Below are 15,535 nucleotides of genomic sequence, written 5' to 3'. Positions count from 1 at the left end.
TGTACTTTAGAAAAATAAGCCCTATCAAACCATAGTCCTAATACTAGTATGTACACAAGTTTACGTGAAAGAAGTGTTCTTACTACATATATAAAAACTGAATTACTAAAAAGACTAAAATAAATACCGGGTATTGACATTGCAAATTAGAGCTTTACATCAGCTTTTAAATAAACTCCTTTTAAAATTGTTTTTATTCATTGTATATATAAAATAATTTTAAAATAACTCTGAAAATTCCTGGGGCGGGGCGGACCCCCTTCTTGATCTGCGCATACATCATGTATATGTATCCGAATGGCGATTTAACGATTGTGGCGAGTCTGGATTATAAATTGATTCCGGATATTTGCATTTTGTTCTTTTGATTTTTGTATTTAGAATTTTGATGACATCCGCTGTAAACAATGTCTGGTGGCGCAAATTTTAAAGAGGTGAGATGATAAATTAATTAAAACCCTAACAACTTCATCTATAGATTATTTTCCTTGCGTAGATTTTTATGACGTGTTTTAATATGATTTTTTTTTTTAGAGAACTGTACAAAATATTTTGCTGCAATTCTTTAGAGATGACAGAACAAAAGGTAAGTCTTAATGTAGCTACACAATAAGGAGTCGATGATTTATTAGACTTGCTCAATGTTTTAGTGCTTTCTTTCATACTTTTTGATAACGCCAAACATGTTTTAATAAAATTTAACTTTGGTAAGAAAACACAGGACATATAGACGCTGACTAGCCTGTTTTAAAATCAATCCTGCAGATGTATTTAATAAAAGTATCATGATTTACTAACTTTCTTTTTAGTAAATGCAGAGGCACTGAATTTAATGACAGAACTTCTTAACATATTTGTGTCTGGTAAGTGAAACTGTTTAGTCTATCATGGATAAAAGAGGAGTGAATAATGAAGATATCAATCAGGGTTCTACTTCCAAAAATGAAAAATTGGGGGTGTAAAGTGGGATCATTTATGATAATTAAGCATAGACTGACAGTGCTGATAAGTGGTTTTCTCTCTCACAATTCCATCTGGGTTTTTTTTTAAGATAATTTTTTCAATATTTTTCATTTAGTACACTTTGAAATTTCTGCTTTTCTTATGCTTACACGAAAGTTTACATTGTGAAAGTGCAAGAATATGTGTAATCTGAGATTCCTGTGACTCTTACCCCTGCCTCTATATTATGGGGTACTACTAAACAGAGAACCCTAGAGAACTCTAGAGAACCTTAGAGAACCCTATTGATTTTTAATAATAAATTGTCTGTAAATGAAATATTTATAGTTTAGATAACTAATATATCATGCTAAAAGAATATTAAATTTAAAAAATATATATTTGACAAGTTTTTGCTCATTTAAAATAGTACTATAATCTCTTAAAATTTCATCATAGCTTTTATGATAAAACTAGTAAGAAATTAATTAATATGTTTAAGATCAGAGTAATTGCTTAAGAATTATACATAGTCATTAAAATTAAATAAAAAATAATGTGAAAAATAATTGGAAAATTGCTTGATTAAAATTATTATTGCGATAAACAATGTTTTTTAAATTCAATCGGGATCGGGATGTCAAAAAATATTTCGACATCTATTTTGTTACGTTTTTCCGATGAAAACTTCCATAAAATAACTTTCTAATTGATTTTATGTATAAAATACTATTTATTTAGTACAACTCAAATCAATTGCGCATAAAACTTATGAAAATTCACCATATAAACTTAGGGTTCTCCAAGGTTCTCTAGAGTTCTCTAAGGTTCTCTGTTTAGTAGGACCGCTATATTATGACTGTGCAGAGGGAGACCCATACATCAAGTCATAATATAAAACAAGGGATTAGAGTCACAGGAATCTCTGATTAGGATATGTGTCAATCAAACACATCTTGATATCTTTAGTTGTAATAATTTCCAGTTAACAAGGTAAGTGTGTTAATGACTATATAAAATGTTTCTCTAATTCATTAAATGTCATTTTCAGAAGCTGTCCTGAGAACAGTTAATGAAGCCAAGGTATATATATACTTCTTTTTATAATCCTTGCTAGATTTTTCACCACACAGTAAGAGCAACAAACTAGATTCAATCTAAAAATACTTTTTAGGGAGATAAATATGTTACAAGTTTGGAAAAATGCAGGTACCCTTGTAAACTTTGAATTTTTATTTTTATTTTTGAAGTGTGAGGTTATAAGAATTTAGAACTTTCATTACTATATTTGTACCAGTAATGAACAGTTAATACCTATATATAGCCCGTATATCTGAAGAGAGATGATTAGATTGAGACTTTTTTAGTCCATGGTGGCATCCTCTTTGTCCTGCTGGCTGTAAAAAACTGTCACTTTGTCATTGCAGCTCTATTTTTAAGGTAAAAATGATCTGTGAAACTGATAATAAGCATTTTATGTCTTACAGAGGGAAAAAATAATCCTATCATGTACATGTTCTTTTTCAGAAAGATCATCAAGACCAGATACCTTTAGATTATTTTGAAAAGATATTACCACAGCTGGTAAGTGTTCGGGTCTTTCAGCTCCAGTACAGTTGGAGAATTAAGTTAAGCTTATCAAAGGGAAGTTGAGGTTACGCTTTTAGAGTTCTTCTATATCTGAAAAATGTGTTGGCATCAGCATTGCAGGTTATAGGTACAAAGCAGGTCTAATTCCCAATATTAAAGCCAATCTTGTATGAATGATTCATCTAGGGATGCTTTCTGTAGTCATTTATCATTTTCTGAATAGGTAGTGAGGTTAAAGATTGGTAGATCCATTGATAGGTAACATTAAACCTTATCTGACCAAATTTACACTGATGATCTAGCCAAGTTGCTCCGACATTTGCTGCATCTAACCTCTGTTTTTCCTCATAAGGTTTGGAATAGGTCCATTCTCAAGTACCGTAAATCTTGCAAAGATGGTACATTTAGCCTGTTTTGGGGTACTTTGCTGCCTCTAACTTTTATTTTCTGGATGAGTGACCAATTTCAATTTACTGAATTTAGACCAGTCAATTCCAAGGTAAATGTAAACCTGTCTGGACCAAACTTTCGTCTAGATTACATTCTCTTAAGCCTTGCTTCTTATGCTGCATATGATCAATATATTGAGAATTCAAAAAGCAAATCAAATCATTTTGAGGAGTTGAGTTTGCAAAGGATAGCCACTTGGACACCACATACTGTAGTTGAATAAAAGGTACTTAAGGAACATGTAAATTACAGTGCAAAATATGCTTCAGTTCTTAAAAACATTTCATGAAAAGCCTATAATTGAATTAACATAATCTGATACACATGTAATATAAATCTGTTCATTTGATTTGTAACATTTCCTAACATATGAGTAATACTCACAGAGACTACCTTCTTTAATATTGTACAACTTACAAGTGGAAATTTTAGCGAGATGCAAATTTAACTATTTGTCCTTAAAATTGGTATTTTATTTTTAATGAGATTTAACGTTAATGAATTTAAAAAGCTTACTAAAGAAGCTATTACAAAAAATACATGTAGTAAGCGTAATGAAATTTTAGCAACACCCAATTTTAGCCATCTTGGCACCCTCGCTAATAATTCCAAAATTAAATCCTTGCTAAAAATTCTGTTTATCATGTGTTTTATATGGTACTTATTAAATAACCTGTTTTTTGTTTTTAAAAAAGAATATTTGTTCTTTTTCAGTTGCTGGATTTTTGAAGAATTAAAATGTTAAGTTTTCATGAATGACTAAAATATAAAATTAATGAACATGTTGACTTGTTAAAATGGACAAATTAGCAGAGGAAAGCCATTCTCTTTAGTCAAATGCAAAACTGATAAATAACCATTTTGGAATTGTCTGAATATTTCTGTTCAATAAAAAATACATGTACATGTATATACAACAGTATTTTGTCTTTTTTAAAAAAAACACTTTATTCAATATGTGTATCATGTACATCTAAATCAACATGGTGACACAATAATTCAATTTTAATGTATGTACCCATACTCCTTCATTTAAAATCATATCTCTAATTAATTTAGACAATCGATTTGTATAATTTATCAAATATACAGATGATATTTCAATCAACTATAACCATATGTACAAATTATAATGTAAAGACATTTAAATAATAAAAGATTTTCTTCAGACTAAACCAGTAAAATTAAAGTAATCTACTTGGGAAAAAAAGTCAGTTGAATGACAAGGCTGTTTTTAAAAAGTTCTTTTCACTTTTTGGTCTTGCATAACTCTTCAGCACTTTCTATTTTAAAGAAGAGACTACCCTCAGCTTGGAGGAGGGGGTGGTGGGGCCCCGAGCATGCCTAAGGTATTCATGTCAATCCCTCCTGGGGGTGGTGGTGGGGGTACTGCCATGGGATTGTACCCTTGTTGGCCAGGTGGGGGTGGTGGAGGAGGTGCAACACCACTTGGCATTGGGGGAGGAGCTTGCCAAGGGGGCATATTGTTTGGAGGAGGTGGTGCTGGTTGCCACGGTGAGGTTGATGTTATGGGTGGTGGTGGCGGCACCCCTTGAGCTGTAAAAAGATTAATAACAGTAATTTCTGATTTTGTACAACCTTTTATTGGTACCTTTACTTTGAAATATATCAACATTCAACATAACTTTACCTTGCTGCATCCATGATACTGGGGGCTGACTGCTTGGTGGTGGTGGAGGTGGTGCAGACAACAAAGAGGGAGGCGGTACACCTGTTTAATTAAATACAAAAATCACCATCTGTATTAATATTCAGCAGAGAGGTGGAAGACTGGAAGTTAATTAAAAACTTGAAAAGAATAAATCTTTGTTTATCTAAAATTACATGTGATGGTTTTCAAGACTTTTATATCAGGTTTTCCATGAATGCCTTAATCTTTTATACTTTTGTAGGACTTTTGACTGTCAAAATTCAAGAGATATTTAAATCCTTTAATTAGGGGTCTCATTTGTTTTTAAATCTAAATCGACTTTAACTTACCCCCTCCTGCAGAAGACATGGCACTGTTCTGTGACACCATTGTGTTGGACTGCCAGGGAGGTGGTACTGGACCCGCTGCTGATGTGTAATGTGAGGGCGGGGCCACGGGGGCTGGCATCTGTCCGGGTGGCATGTGCATGTGTCCAGACTGCTGCATGCCCACTGGTTGCTGAATACTTGTTGATATTCCCATTGGAGGCTGTACCCCCTGTATATTGTAACTGACTGGGGGCTGGGTGGTAGTCTGGGATGTCTGTACTGGGGTGCTGAGACTGATGTTGGACACCACTTGTGGGGGTGGAGGACGAGCTTGCTGCTGCCAGGGTGGATTTATTGCCTACAAACACAACATAACATTAGTTATATTTTAAACAATCTGAAAACAGTTCTTCAAACATATATTATGTTCAAAGTAAAGATTAAATTGAAACCAAATCGCATAATTTGCATGAAAAGATTGAACATTATCAATAAGTATGGAATTCTGGATCACAAAACTTTAATTCAACTGCTTTACTGAGACAGCATTTTTATAAGAGGGCATGATAAATCTAATAGATGTGCCATGTATTGTTTATTACATAAATCAGACAGACATATAATGATAATAAATACTTATTTACATGTATTTCTATATAAGAACAAAAGTTTAACAAATAATTACCATAGGGTTTGGAGGAGGCTGACCGAAGGAGGGTCTAAATGACTGCACTGCTGGGGTGGGCTGTGTCTGAGTCTTGGGTGGGGGAGGACCCTCTCCTAACTCAGCCATCAGGGACATGTACTGCAACAAAAAGGATCAGTCAGAAATTGTTCATGAAACTTGTAAACTATACAAATTCCATTAAAAGCAATGTTCCTCTAAGATTCTTGATGAATAAAACTTCAGACTACCCAAGTTTTCGTAGAATCAGTAAAACTTATTACCTCACTGTCCATTTTAGCCTTGTCAGCTTGAGAGACAGGATTGGCATTCTGTGGATAATTCTTGAAAGAGTCACCAGGCCTGAAATAAGTTCTTTTTTTGGTTATATTTGGCTGATAGTATAATGTTCATGAACATCTAAGATCACATTTATAGCCTGAACCCATATTGGTAATACATTTTTACTTACTTTTTCGATTTACAGTCCTGTGCTATATGACCAGTCCCCCCACACAATGAACATATGATGGTGTTGGTGATGATGTTCTGAGCCTGTTGTAACTGTTTCAGTTTCCTGACAAATAAAGATAGACAAGTCTAGGTTATTCAAAACACACAATAAAAGCAAATAATAATGGCCAAGGATGAAGTGTATTTCAATTTGCTACAAAGTAGGACTTACTCCAAGGTCTAGGTAAAAGGATAAAAAAAAGTCAGTTTCAATAGAAAGTCTTGTTAATATAAGAAATAAACATTTGGAATATGACAGTCCTATTTCCAAGCATTCAGAAGTTATGGCCAAAGTAAAAGTTTTAAAAGTACATTGTATGTTGTCAAGAACTTTGTAAAGAGGACCTAAAATTTCCTTGGGCTGAAGTTGTAACTTTGTTGTCATAATTTGTAAGGTTTTTCCAATAAAATTTGCTACTTACGCAAGGCCATCATTTTCTCTTAAAGTTCCGTTAAGTAGGGCCAGCTCTCTAAGCTGCTGACGTCGCAAGTCATTTTGTCCTTCGGGAACCTCAATACCTTGAAGTATGATTTCCTTGATCTATAATATAGAGTTTAATGATATGCTTGAGTTCTTACAAAGATTGATGAGATATAAAAGAGAAAGATTCAACAAGTGGTACTGTGTGCACACTCATGCAATTTATTAATTTTGCTGATTTACTCTTAATTACCTTCTCCACTGCTTTTTTGACATTCTCTGGGTTATTCGCTGTTACATATGCATGAAGTGGCTCATCTTCACCAGGCAATGGTTGACCATCCTTTCTTCCTATTTTCCCCTCTTTAACTGAACCTTTACCTCGAATGATAATTTTCGCTCCAGTCTGTAACAAATGATTTGAAACTTAAAAGTCAAAAATCTTTCATATAAAACAAAAGTACACAAAATAAAATGAAGGAATCTTAATCAAACTTACATCTTTCTCTAAATTTTTGAGAGTGTTTCCTCTTGGTCCTATAAGGAGTCCCACAAAGTTGATCTCGGGGTGTTCATCCTGTGGTATCATGACTTTGTCATTCACTCGAATAATCGGAGGCCTAAAACAGCAAAATATTTCTATTAAAATTTGATTGCTCTCCACAATGAAACAGTTGGCAGCTCCAAAAGATTCATTAAAATTACATTATATAGACAGACAATGAATTTTACTTGTAATCTGCTGGGGGTTTGTAGTCACAGTTGAGGCCGATGGCTTGCTGAACCAGACGATGCCTCTCCTCCTCCAGATTTTTACGGGTCCTATATTCTCTCGTGTTTAGTCTCTTGCCTTCATTGTTGTAAATTGGCTCTGGAGAAGGTGACCTTCAAAATTAAAATTAAAATGCTCAGACTCCTGAGATTTTCTTACTTATCATAATTGTCCAATGATAATGATCCTATAGTACATGGAATGTTACCCAATTCTCACTCATGGGAAGGTTTCTCCTTTAAATTCTAAAAAAAAAAAAAATCCTAGCCCTTGGATCAAATTTTTTAATTGAATTTTCAGATACATGTATTTTCTTGACTGCTTCTATATGATTAATTTTAAGGACATACCCCCACCCCTGCAATTTCTTAATCTTTTCTCTCCAAGAAGTGCTTGTGAAGCACAATAGCTCTGGACATGTAGAAGACTTAAATGCATAATTTCGGAAACATGAAGTTTCTTTTTTTCAACAGTTTTCAAGATGCCACCTCTACATCTTATCTAATAATTACTTTTGTACATGTACATTGTCATTGGACTTATATGATAAGTCATGCAAATAATTCAAAAATTATGCAACTGAACATTCATCATGCAAATTTAAATTCTTTATTCAACAATGATTTTTCGTGAGAATATCAAAACTTTTAAGTCCGAAAGTTTTGAAAAATTAAAACATTATGAAATCAACTGGATTACGGTCTCCCAATAAGCTTAAGCTAAACATACATGTATGAACAGTACTTTTTCATTCATTTGTACCAGGTACTAATTTATCATGTTTATTTATGCTATAAAAATTGTTCTCAAAAATTTTCAAAATAAGAATTTGAAGACTAGATAAAATTTTCAATACCATAATTTGAAGATTCATAACACTATATGCTTTATTATTCCTAGTCTACCTGTACTAACAATTATGGAAATCAATTGGTAGTTTCAATAATTTAGTGAATTTATCCCCTCCCCTCCCAATCAAAATCTTCTTATTTTAATTAAAGGATTCTAATTTTCCCTTTTTCAAAAAATAACGCCCAACAAACGTTATAAGAAAATATACTAACTATAGTGTACCAGTAACAAAATTTTGAAATGAACCAAGTATCATGAAACAAAAATAAAAGCATCTGAAATTGAAACTCTCTGAAAAGGTGTGAGTTCTGTATTATTAACATAAAACTTAAACCTGAAATACTAGATAATTAATTATGGCAATATAAATTAGCCAGAAATGTATATAATGCTTCAATACATCAACAATTTTCAGAATGTGAGATAATTCATTAATGGACATAATATCAGAAATAGAACTGAAATGAAGGAATTTATGATCATAAATTAGTTGTACATGTTCATCAATTTCAAGCTTATTCAAGTTATAATCAACATGCTCTGAAATTAAGGGAATCAAATTACAGCACCTTCCTCGCTGATTGACCTTCACACAAAATCGTCATTAGCAAAATAGAAACACTGATTAGAACAAGTCCTAATTATACATATAAAACTATACCTGAAGGACATCGGGTAAAGGCACACACAATCAGTTGAATTTTTTTATGGAAATTGTCAAGCAGTACTAGAGTTTATCAATTTTTCCCTTTTTTTTCCAAAACAAAAAAAGAGATGGGGGTAGGGAGTGCAGATTTATGTACATGTATTTCTTCCATTAATTGGATATTTTCATGGAATTTTATTATAGTGCCAAAGAACTACATCACATTACACTTTTAACAATTACGCCCAACAAATACTGATTTAGATATCCTTTCATAGAATTTTCAACCACAATACCCCCCTCTGATGCATGCATGTTTACAGGAAGAAATTGTCTTTACAGCAAGAAATTGTCTCTAAAATTGGTCCAGATGGTTTCCCCTTTGTAAACTACAGAATTATCTTTGTTACAAGAATAAACATCTAGAAATAATACAGTAATCTTATTAGCTAAATCAGAATGCATTACAGAAAATCAGAATGCAATACTTTGATCACTAATTGTTACAATTTGATGAGGACATTTTCAGTTTACTAATTGCATTTAATGAATGTTTAATCACATTTTTTAAGTTCACTTCACAAAACAGAGAAAAATTGGCCCCATCATCTTTAATAAGCTTTTTTTTCCTTTTTTTTTTTCTTCCATAGTTAAATTCTTTATTTAATATTCACAAATTATTAACAATATTCAGTATTTTCTGACAATGTCTTCAGAATAATCTTTTTTTATGCTCAAACTTATATTTAAAGTATATGTAATTATCATTTTTGTAAAGAGCAATCTGATTTGTGTGTGTCGTTCCCCTAGAATCTGGTTATCATGTTGGAATTCAGCTGGCCTGCGTGAAATGAGAGTTGATTATGCACGTGACCAAACCTTTCTTCTGGGTTAGCTGAGATGCCCAAGTCTCCCGTTCGTAGTCTACGACTAACTTCCTCTATCTGAAGATGCACTGGAATGCAATTGGTAATAATCAATGATGACAGGTAAATGATTTGATTGCATTGAAATTAGTATCTGGACAAAAGGTCCATGGACCACAATGCTCACCTGAATCACCTTAAAAATCACCCTGAATGTACTTTAGGTTATACTTTTGTGAATTTATCACTTGGAAGTCTACATTTGGAGAAAATTTGAAATACACTTGAAACAAATGGCTGCACTTTCATTTGAAAAAAAATTTCTGATCATTTTTGTGTAATGCTTTCATTAACTTTTTTTACATAAGTACATGAACTTAGTACATTCAATTCAAAATCAGAGCTCTCATCTATGGTAAGCAATATCTGTCCTATCTATTAAATTTTAAATAAGACAAAAATTTTAAATCAAACTCAACACTTCTTATAAACTGTAAACATACAAATCTGGTTATTTATGATTTATCTGAATAATGAATCTCTGCTGAGAGTTATATTACCCAAATACTGTAGACATACTTTTTTCCATGTGGGATTAATTTCCGCTATGTAGCAAACACAATTTTTCCATGGAAATTTCACACAGCATACTAAATATTCATTAAGGACATATAATGACAATCCCAGATATCCGCATAATTTCATACTCGTGGATTGAATAGAAAACTTGTTTCCGCGGAATTATGACCCTGTGGTATTTTTTAAAAGTTCTTTTACAGTATATGGTAGAAAATGGTTATTCACTAGGATAGTTAATATATTAAAATATAAAAAATTGAAAATCACAAACACGATGACAATTATTGATCAGAAAGCCCACATGAGCAATAAACCATACAAACCATAATGACGACAGAACTGATTCTTTTTGGAATATGTTTCTGTCAACAGTTATATTCAACCTCCCACCCATCCCCACGAGCCAAATATTCCCTGTGACAAAACCATTAATAAAACAGATTAGTCTTGCATTCTAAAGGGAAAGAATGAGTGGTCAAACATTAATTAATAAAATAATTACATATATTATAATAATTATTAACAAAAGTTTCCAAGATTATGAACAAAGTATGACATTCATACATAAATCGGAAAATCAAGCAATGTTTAGAAATCAATTCCTAATCCTGGTAAGAAATAAAAATTTTGATCATTATAATTATTACATTAAAGAGCTGTAAAATTAATTAATTTTAAACAGCTGCACATCAAAAACTATAAATCAAAGGATTACTGCCACTGTACATCAATGGACCTAAAATCAAATTGATGAGCAAGTCATAGCATTATTAATTAACATTAGTACAATTTCTTGACTAATCCCCTACAAAATGGACATAAATTGATTAGTTCTAAATGTTCAGATACTTACAAAGGTACTGTTTTTCCTGGTCACCTGACAGCCCAGTAGGAATTACTGTGGGCATGCCCGGTATGATGGTCTTGTCAATCTCATTCTCCTGTGCCCATCTACTTTTTCGTTTTTTCTTCCTATCCCCACCAGGTGTACCATCAGGAGTCCACGATGACGCTGTTATAAGAATAAACACCATTTTAAAGATTAGGAAGATAAACCCAAGCAAAACTCATCATAAAAAGATTTAAAACTTGAACCGTTTATATCGGGCCTAAAATAAAGTAAGCTTTGTTTAGCATTGCCGACCACTCTCACCTAAATTGGTGGGGTCCACAGAATTTTTCTCAATTGATAGAGATCATCATTTTTATTTCGTTATAATCTGGATTTAGGGTTTTTTTCAAGGTCTTAAAAACAAGGGCCTTTTTTGAGACTGAAGTGGCAATGCGAAACCAACAATCATTTAATATTGTGGAATCACAGTCATATAAAACAATTTGTTTTGGTTTTCTGTTCATGCACATGGTAATGGATTCAGCAAAGTTTGTTATGATCTATTTGATAGGTATTTTCAATGATTCTTGAATGAATTGTACTAAAAATGACATAATTAACACATTTTGCAGTTCTTATAAAAATTTAATGGCATACAACATCTAGATATACATTTTGTTGCTAATGAGGAAAAGTATTGTGAACTGTCTGTTGTCATTAGTCCATTCAAAATACAAACGTATCTTGTTATTACATCAAAATATAGGGTTGGCAAAAAATATTACAAAGAAGTGGTTTGATTTGTTCTTACGTGAACCCGATCCATAGTCTGCAGGCCTTTTTGTTCCAGGAGTTCCAAACATCGACATTTTTTTATGAAACAGGACGTTACGCTGTCGTCGACCGATAGGTGGCGGGGTAAAATTGACGTCATTATTAATCTCAAGGCAAATGAAAATTTTACTGGTAAATTTTCATGGGAATTCAATCTTTAAAAACATCCTCATATATGAAATTTTAACTAAAGTTGAAAAATATTTCCATTGTTTGAGCAAGTTGATACAGATAATCACTTGTCTTGAAGATTGCATTTATAGCCTCGCACCTGCAAAATGAAACTAGGCTTCGTGACTGATGAAAACACGTGAAATATAGTCTTACATATTAAAAAGGGAAAAACCATGGTTAAAGAGCAGTTTCGAGAAGCAGACGTCGCCAAAAAAATGTAATTTTTTATTATATTTATTATAATGATAAACAGTTGCATAATTTAGTTAAGCATATTGTTGATTTAGCAATGTGTAGTTAGGACTAGGAGTAGGAGAATCACAGGCCTCTGCATTTCTATCAATAAGCCGTTATATGCTTGATTTTAATAGAGAGATATATATACGTCCTCTATATATAAATACATCAGGTATGCAACTACTTTTTAACCCCCACCGATTCGGAGCTGATTTTTTTTTTTCAGGAAAAAACGAAAGTGTCTAACCTTTAGCATGCAGAACTGTGCCCAAAAATGATTTTCCTTAAATTCCATTGCTTCAAAAGTTTCAAATATAGATGCAATCAGCCATTATTTTCCTTTTTTTCAAAATTCTCTACCCCTAGCCACCGCCATGCGCTGACGTCACGTAAACAACAGCTTTGTACTGAATAAATCACACCAGATTTCAATCAATTATTTTTCTACTCCAACAACATTTAATATGGGAATGCCTAATTGAAGACCTACAGGTAATTGAAGACCTACAGAAGACCTACGGAAGACCTACAAAAATGGGGGATATATACAGCAAAACTGATATGATATTCTGATTAAGCATGTCCTAAATATATAAAATACAAAAAAAAGTTTTATAAAAAGAAGTTTTAAAGTGTATTTTTTAAGCTCGGTAAGGGGAACTATTTCTTCTCTCAGAAGACCTACAGCAAGAACGATAACTCGCGTAAATAACAAATCAGCTGTTCACCAAAACATATCAAGAAAATGTAATTTTCAGAAAAATGTAATTAAAAAATAATATTAAAGGACGAAAAAAAAAATCATTGGAGATACTTTATATACATAAATCAAAGATAAAAAAATATAAAATGCAATATTCAGTCAGATACAATTCTATTTTGTTAAAAAAATAGTTATAAAAATCATTAAAATTGTAAACACTGTACATAATTATAAAACCATCATATGTCAATCATAAAATCATTATAAATACATACACTTGTATAATATAAGTTATATTTAGTATTTTATATGTGTTAATAAATAGATCAGTATAATATTTAGTTCAGGTTTGAATTGTTGATCATTAATAAAAATTCATTGTGATAGAATGATTTGTGTTCTTGTTATTAATAATACCTAGTAATGTCATTTATAACATCTGGGAACTTTTATAAGATTTGCATTTATGTTATTAATTTAATTATTGAATGATATACCTGGTATCTTCAAGATTGATATAATGTACATGTATATTTAAGCTCAAAATGTAAAAGAAATAAAACCTTATGTTTCATATTATAGTGCCTATTTCTTGGCTTACAGCATGTTATCTGGAAAAATACATTTAATTAAGTTATTAAATATTCCTCGTGAATATCATATAAATGTGTTATATTGGAAAAGATGACCATTTTGAATATTAAAAAAAATTCAAAACGTAATTCATTTTATTAAGTTATATTCTGAATAAATGCACAATAATTTTATTTGTTTATTCTTGCTAGCATTTTTAAGATATAAAATAAATATTTTTTTTTTATATCTTTGCTCTGTTGACTGCAAATTAACATCCATCAGAGCAAGTGGGGTGTGTTGATAATTGCAATCAAAGCACGGATATATCCTCAGGGTGACTGTGTATACAAGAAATTAGTGAAGATCGAAGCCCTTAGTACAGAGTAATATTGGTTAATTGAGACAAATCCACAGCATACATATCAATAATTTGAACTTGAATATTTAATATTTATCCCATAAAACATATTAAAAAAATTACAATATTTATTAAATATTAACTATAAATTTCAAGTAGAATAATAATTTGATGAATGAAATAATCATGATAATTATTTAATATATTTTTAACTTCATCAAAATTCTTCATCCAGCTGATTTCTTTATCATAATTCATAATTAAAAAACAACAAAATTATTTGTAATTTCTTTTTTATTTTGTCTTATTACATATTCTTTCTATAAACTTCACAATATAAATGAGCGTGTTATTGTTTACAAGACAAGTCATCCAGAGTTATCGTTCTTGCCGTAGGTCGTCTAAGATAAGAAATAGTTCCCCTTACCGGGCTTAAAAAATACACTATAAAACTTCTTTTTATAAAACTTTTTTGTGTATTTTACATATTTAGGACATGCTAAATCAGAATATCATATCAGTTTTGCTGTATATATCCCCCATTTTTGTAGGTCTTCCGTAGGTCTTCTGTAGGTCTTCAATTACCTGTAGGTCTTCAATTAGGCAGGCCGTTTAATATACATATATATATGTCTCTAATCAAGCATATAATGGCTTATTGATAGAAATTCAGAGACCTGTGGGAGAATGTGGCTGTCAGATAGCTGCAAAACTGTAGCGTTATGGTTTTATATAGGCTCTATTTGTCTTTGACCATAACGCTACAGATCCTGTAATGCAAAAAAGGTGCAATTTACGGTGCAAGAATTTTTGCGCACTTTTAGAGAGAATTTCTCCACTTTCCAGCATTGGTAAACCCAGAGTTCCCGAAACGCACCGGTCCACCGGGGATCCCCGGTAAACTTTGAATGGGACCGGTAAAATCTTAATTTTATCGGTCAAAATGTCCGATGGTTTTTTTTACAGACTGTATAACGTTTACATATAATCTTAACAAAATCATTTAATTCAATTGTCCTGACAATAAACAAATGCAAAACTAAAGGAATGAAAAAAACGTCAGGGGCGCGCCAGATCTTGTTTAAATAAAATGTAGACGGTGATTGTCTAATATTAAAATAATAATTTCCATAAGTCTGGGAGGAAAAACAGTTTTAAAAACACTGTCAAACAAATATTTTCCCTCTAATAAATATATGCACTCTGTAGTTCTGACAGTAAAAAAATGTGACAATCTACTTTCGTTTTGAAGGACGAATTTTCAGGGTTGCAAGAGTTGCCTGCTATTTCTGCTTGATTACAGACAATTTGTTACCATTTATTATTTTCTCTATAATTTAATCTATTAGCATGATAATATTATACCAACTTCTGGATTTTTTTTTAATGTATTTGATAGCATTTAAAATACATGCGCGTTTTTCCCCTTTTCTAAAAATAGCGGACTGACTTGAATGTAGTAAAACGACAACAAATTCACTTAAAATCATCATTTTCATGATAAATTTGCATATATTTATATCATTAGTACATATTTTTAACTGTG

General features: G+C 31.7%; 2 protein-coding genes across 2 annotated transcripts; one reads left to right on the top strand and one right to left on the bottom strand.

Annotated features, from left to right (window-relative positions):
• The first annotated feature begins 344 nt into the window (after nt 1-344).
• On the top strand, nt 345-3,883 carry LOC134231712 (centromere protein X-like). The gene is made up of 6 exons (XM_062713683.1): nt 345-434; nt 535-586; nt 810-863; nt 1,994-2,025; nt 2,470-2,526; nt 3,697-3,883. The coding sequence occupies exons 1-6, from the start codon at nt 408-410 to the stop codon at nt 3,709-3,711; spliced, it is 237 nt and encodes a 78-aa protein (XP_062569667.1). The 5' UTR covers nt 345-407; the 3' UTR covers nt 3,712-3,883.
• Nucleotides 3,884-3,904: 21 nt separating this feature from the next.
• On the bottom strand, nt 3,905-12,054 carry LOC134231711 (splicing factor 1-like). The gene is made up of 13 exons (XM_062713682.1): nt 11,919-12,054; nt 11,129-11,287; nt 9,710-9,785; nt 7,293-7,445; nt 7,060-7,180; nt 6,814-6,966; nt 6,562-6,680; nt 6,099-6,203; nt 5,911-5,989; nt 5,648-5,767; nt 4,984-5,320; nt 4,634-4,714; nt 3,905-4,539 (listed from the first exon to the last, which is right to left on the bottom strand). Exons 1-13 carry the CDS (start codon nt 11,974-11,976, stop codon nt 4,289-4,291), a joined length of 1,812 nt encoding a protein of 603 aa, XP_062569666.1. The 5' UTR covers nt 11,977-12,054; the 3' UTR covers nt 3,905-4,288.
• Between the last annotated feature and the right edge of the window lie 3,481 nt (nt 12,055-15,535).

The sequence above is a fragment of the Saccostrea cucullata genome, unplaced genomic scaffold (genome assembly GCF_032062105.1).
Source record: "Saccostrea cucullata isolate Sc308-1 unplaced genomic scaffold, CSIRO_AGI_Scuc_v1 ctg6113, whole genome shotgun sequence".
NCBI lineage: Eukaryota > Metazoa > Mollusca > Bivalvia > Ostreida > Ostreidae > Saccostrea > Saccostrea cuccullata.
The sequence above is the reverse complement of the archived record's forward strand: the minus strand, read 5'-3'. Positions and strand labels throughout refer to the sequence as shown.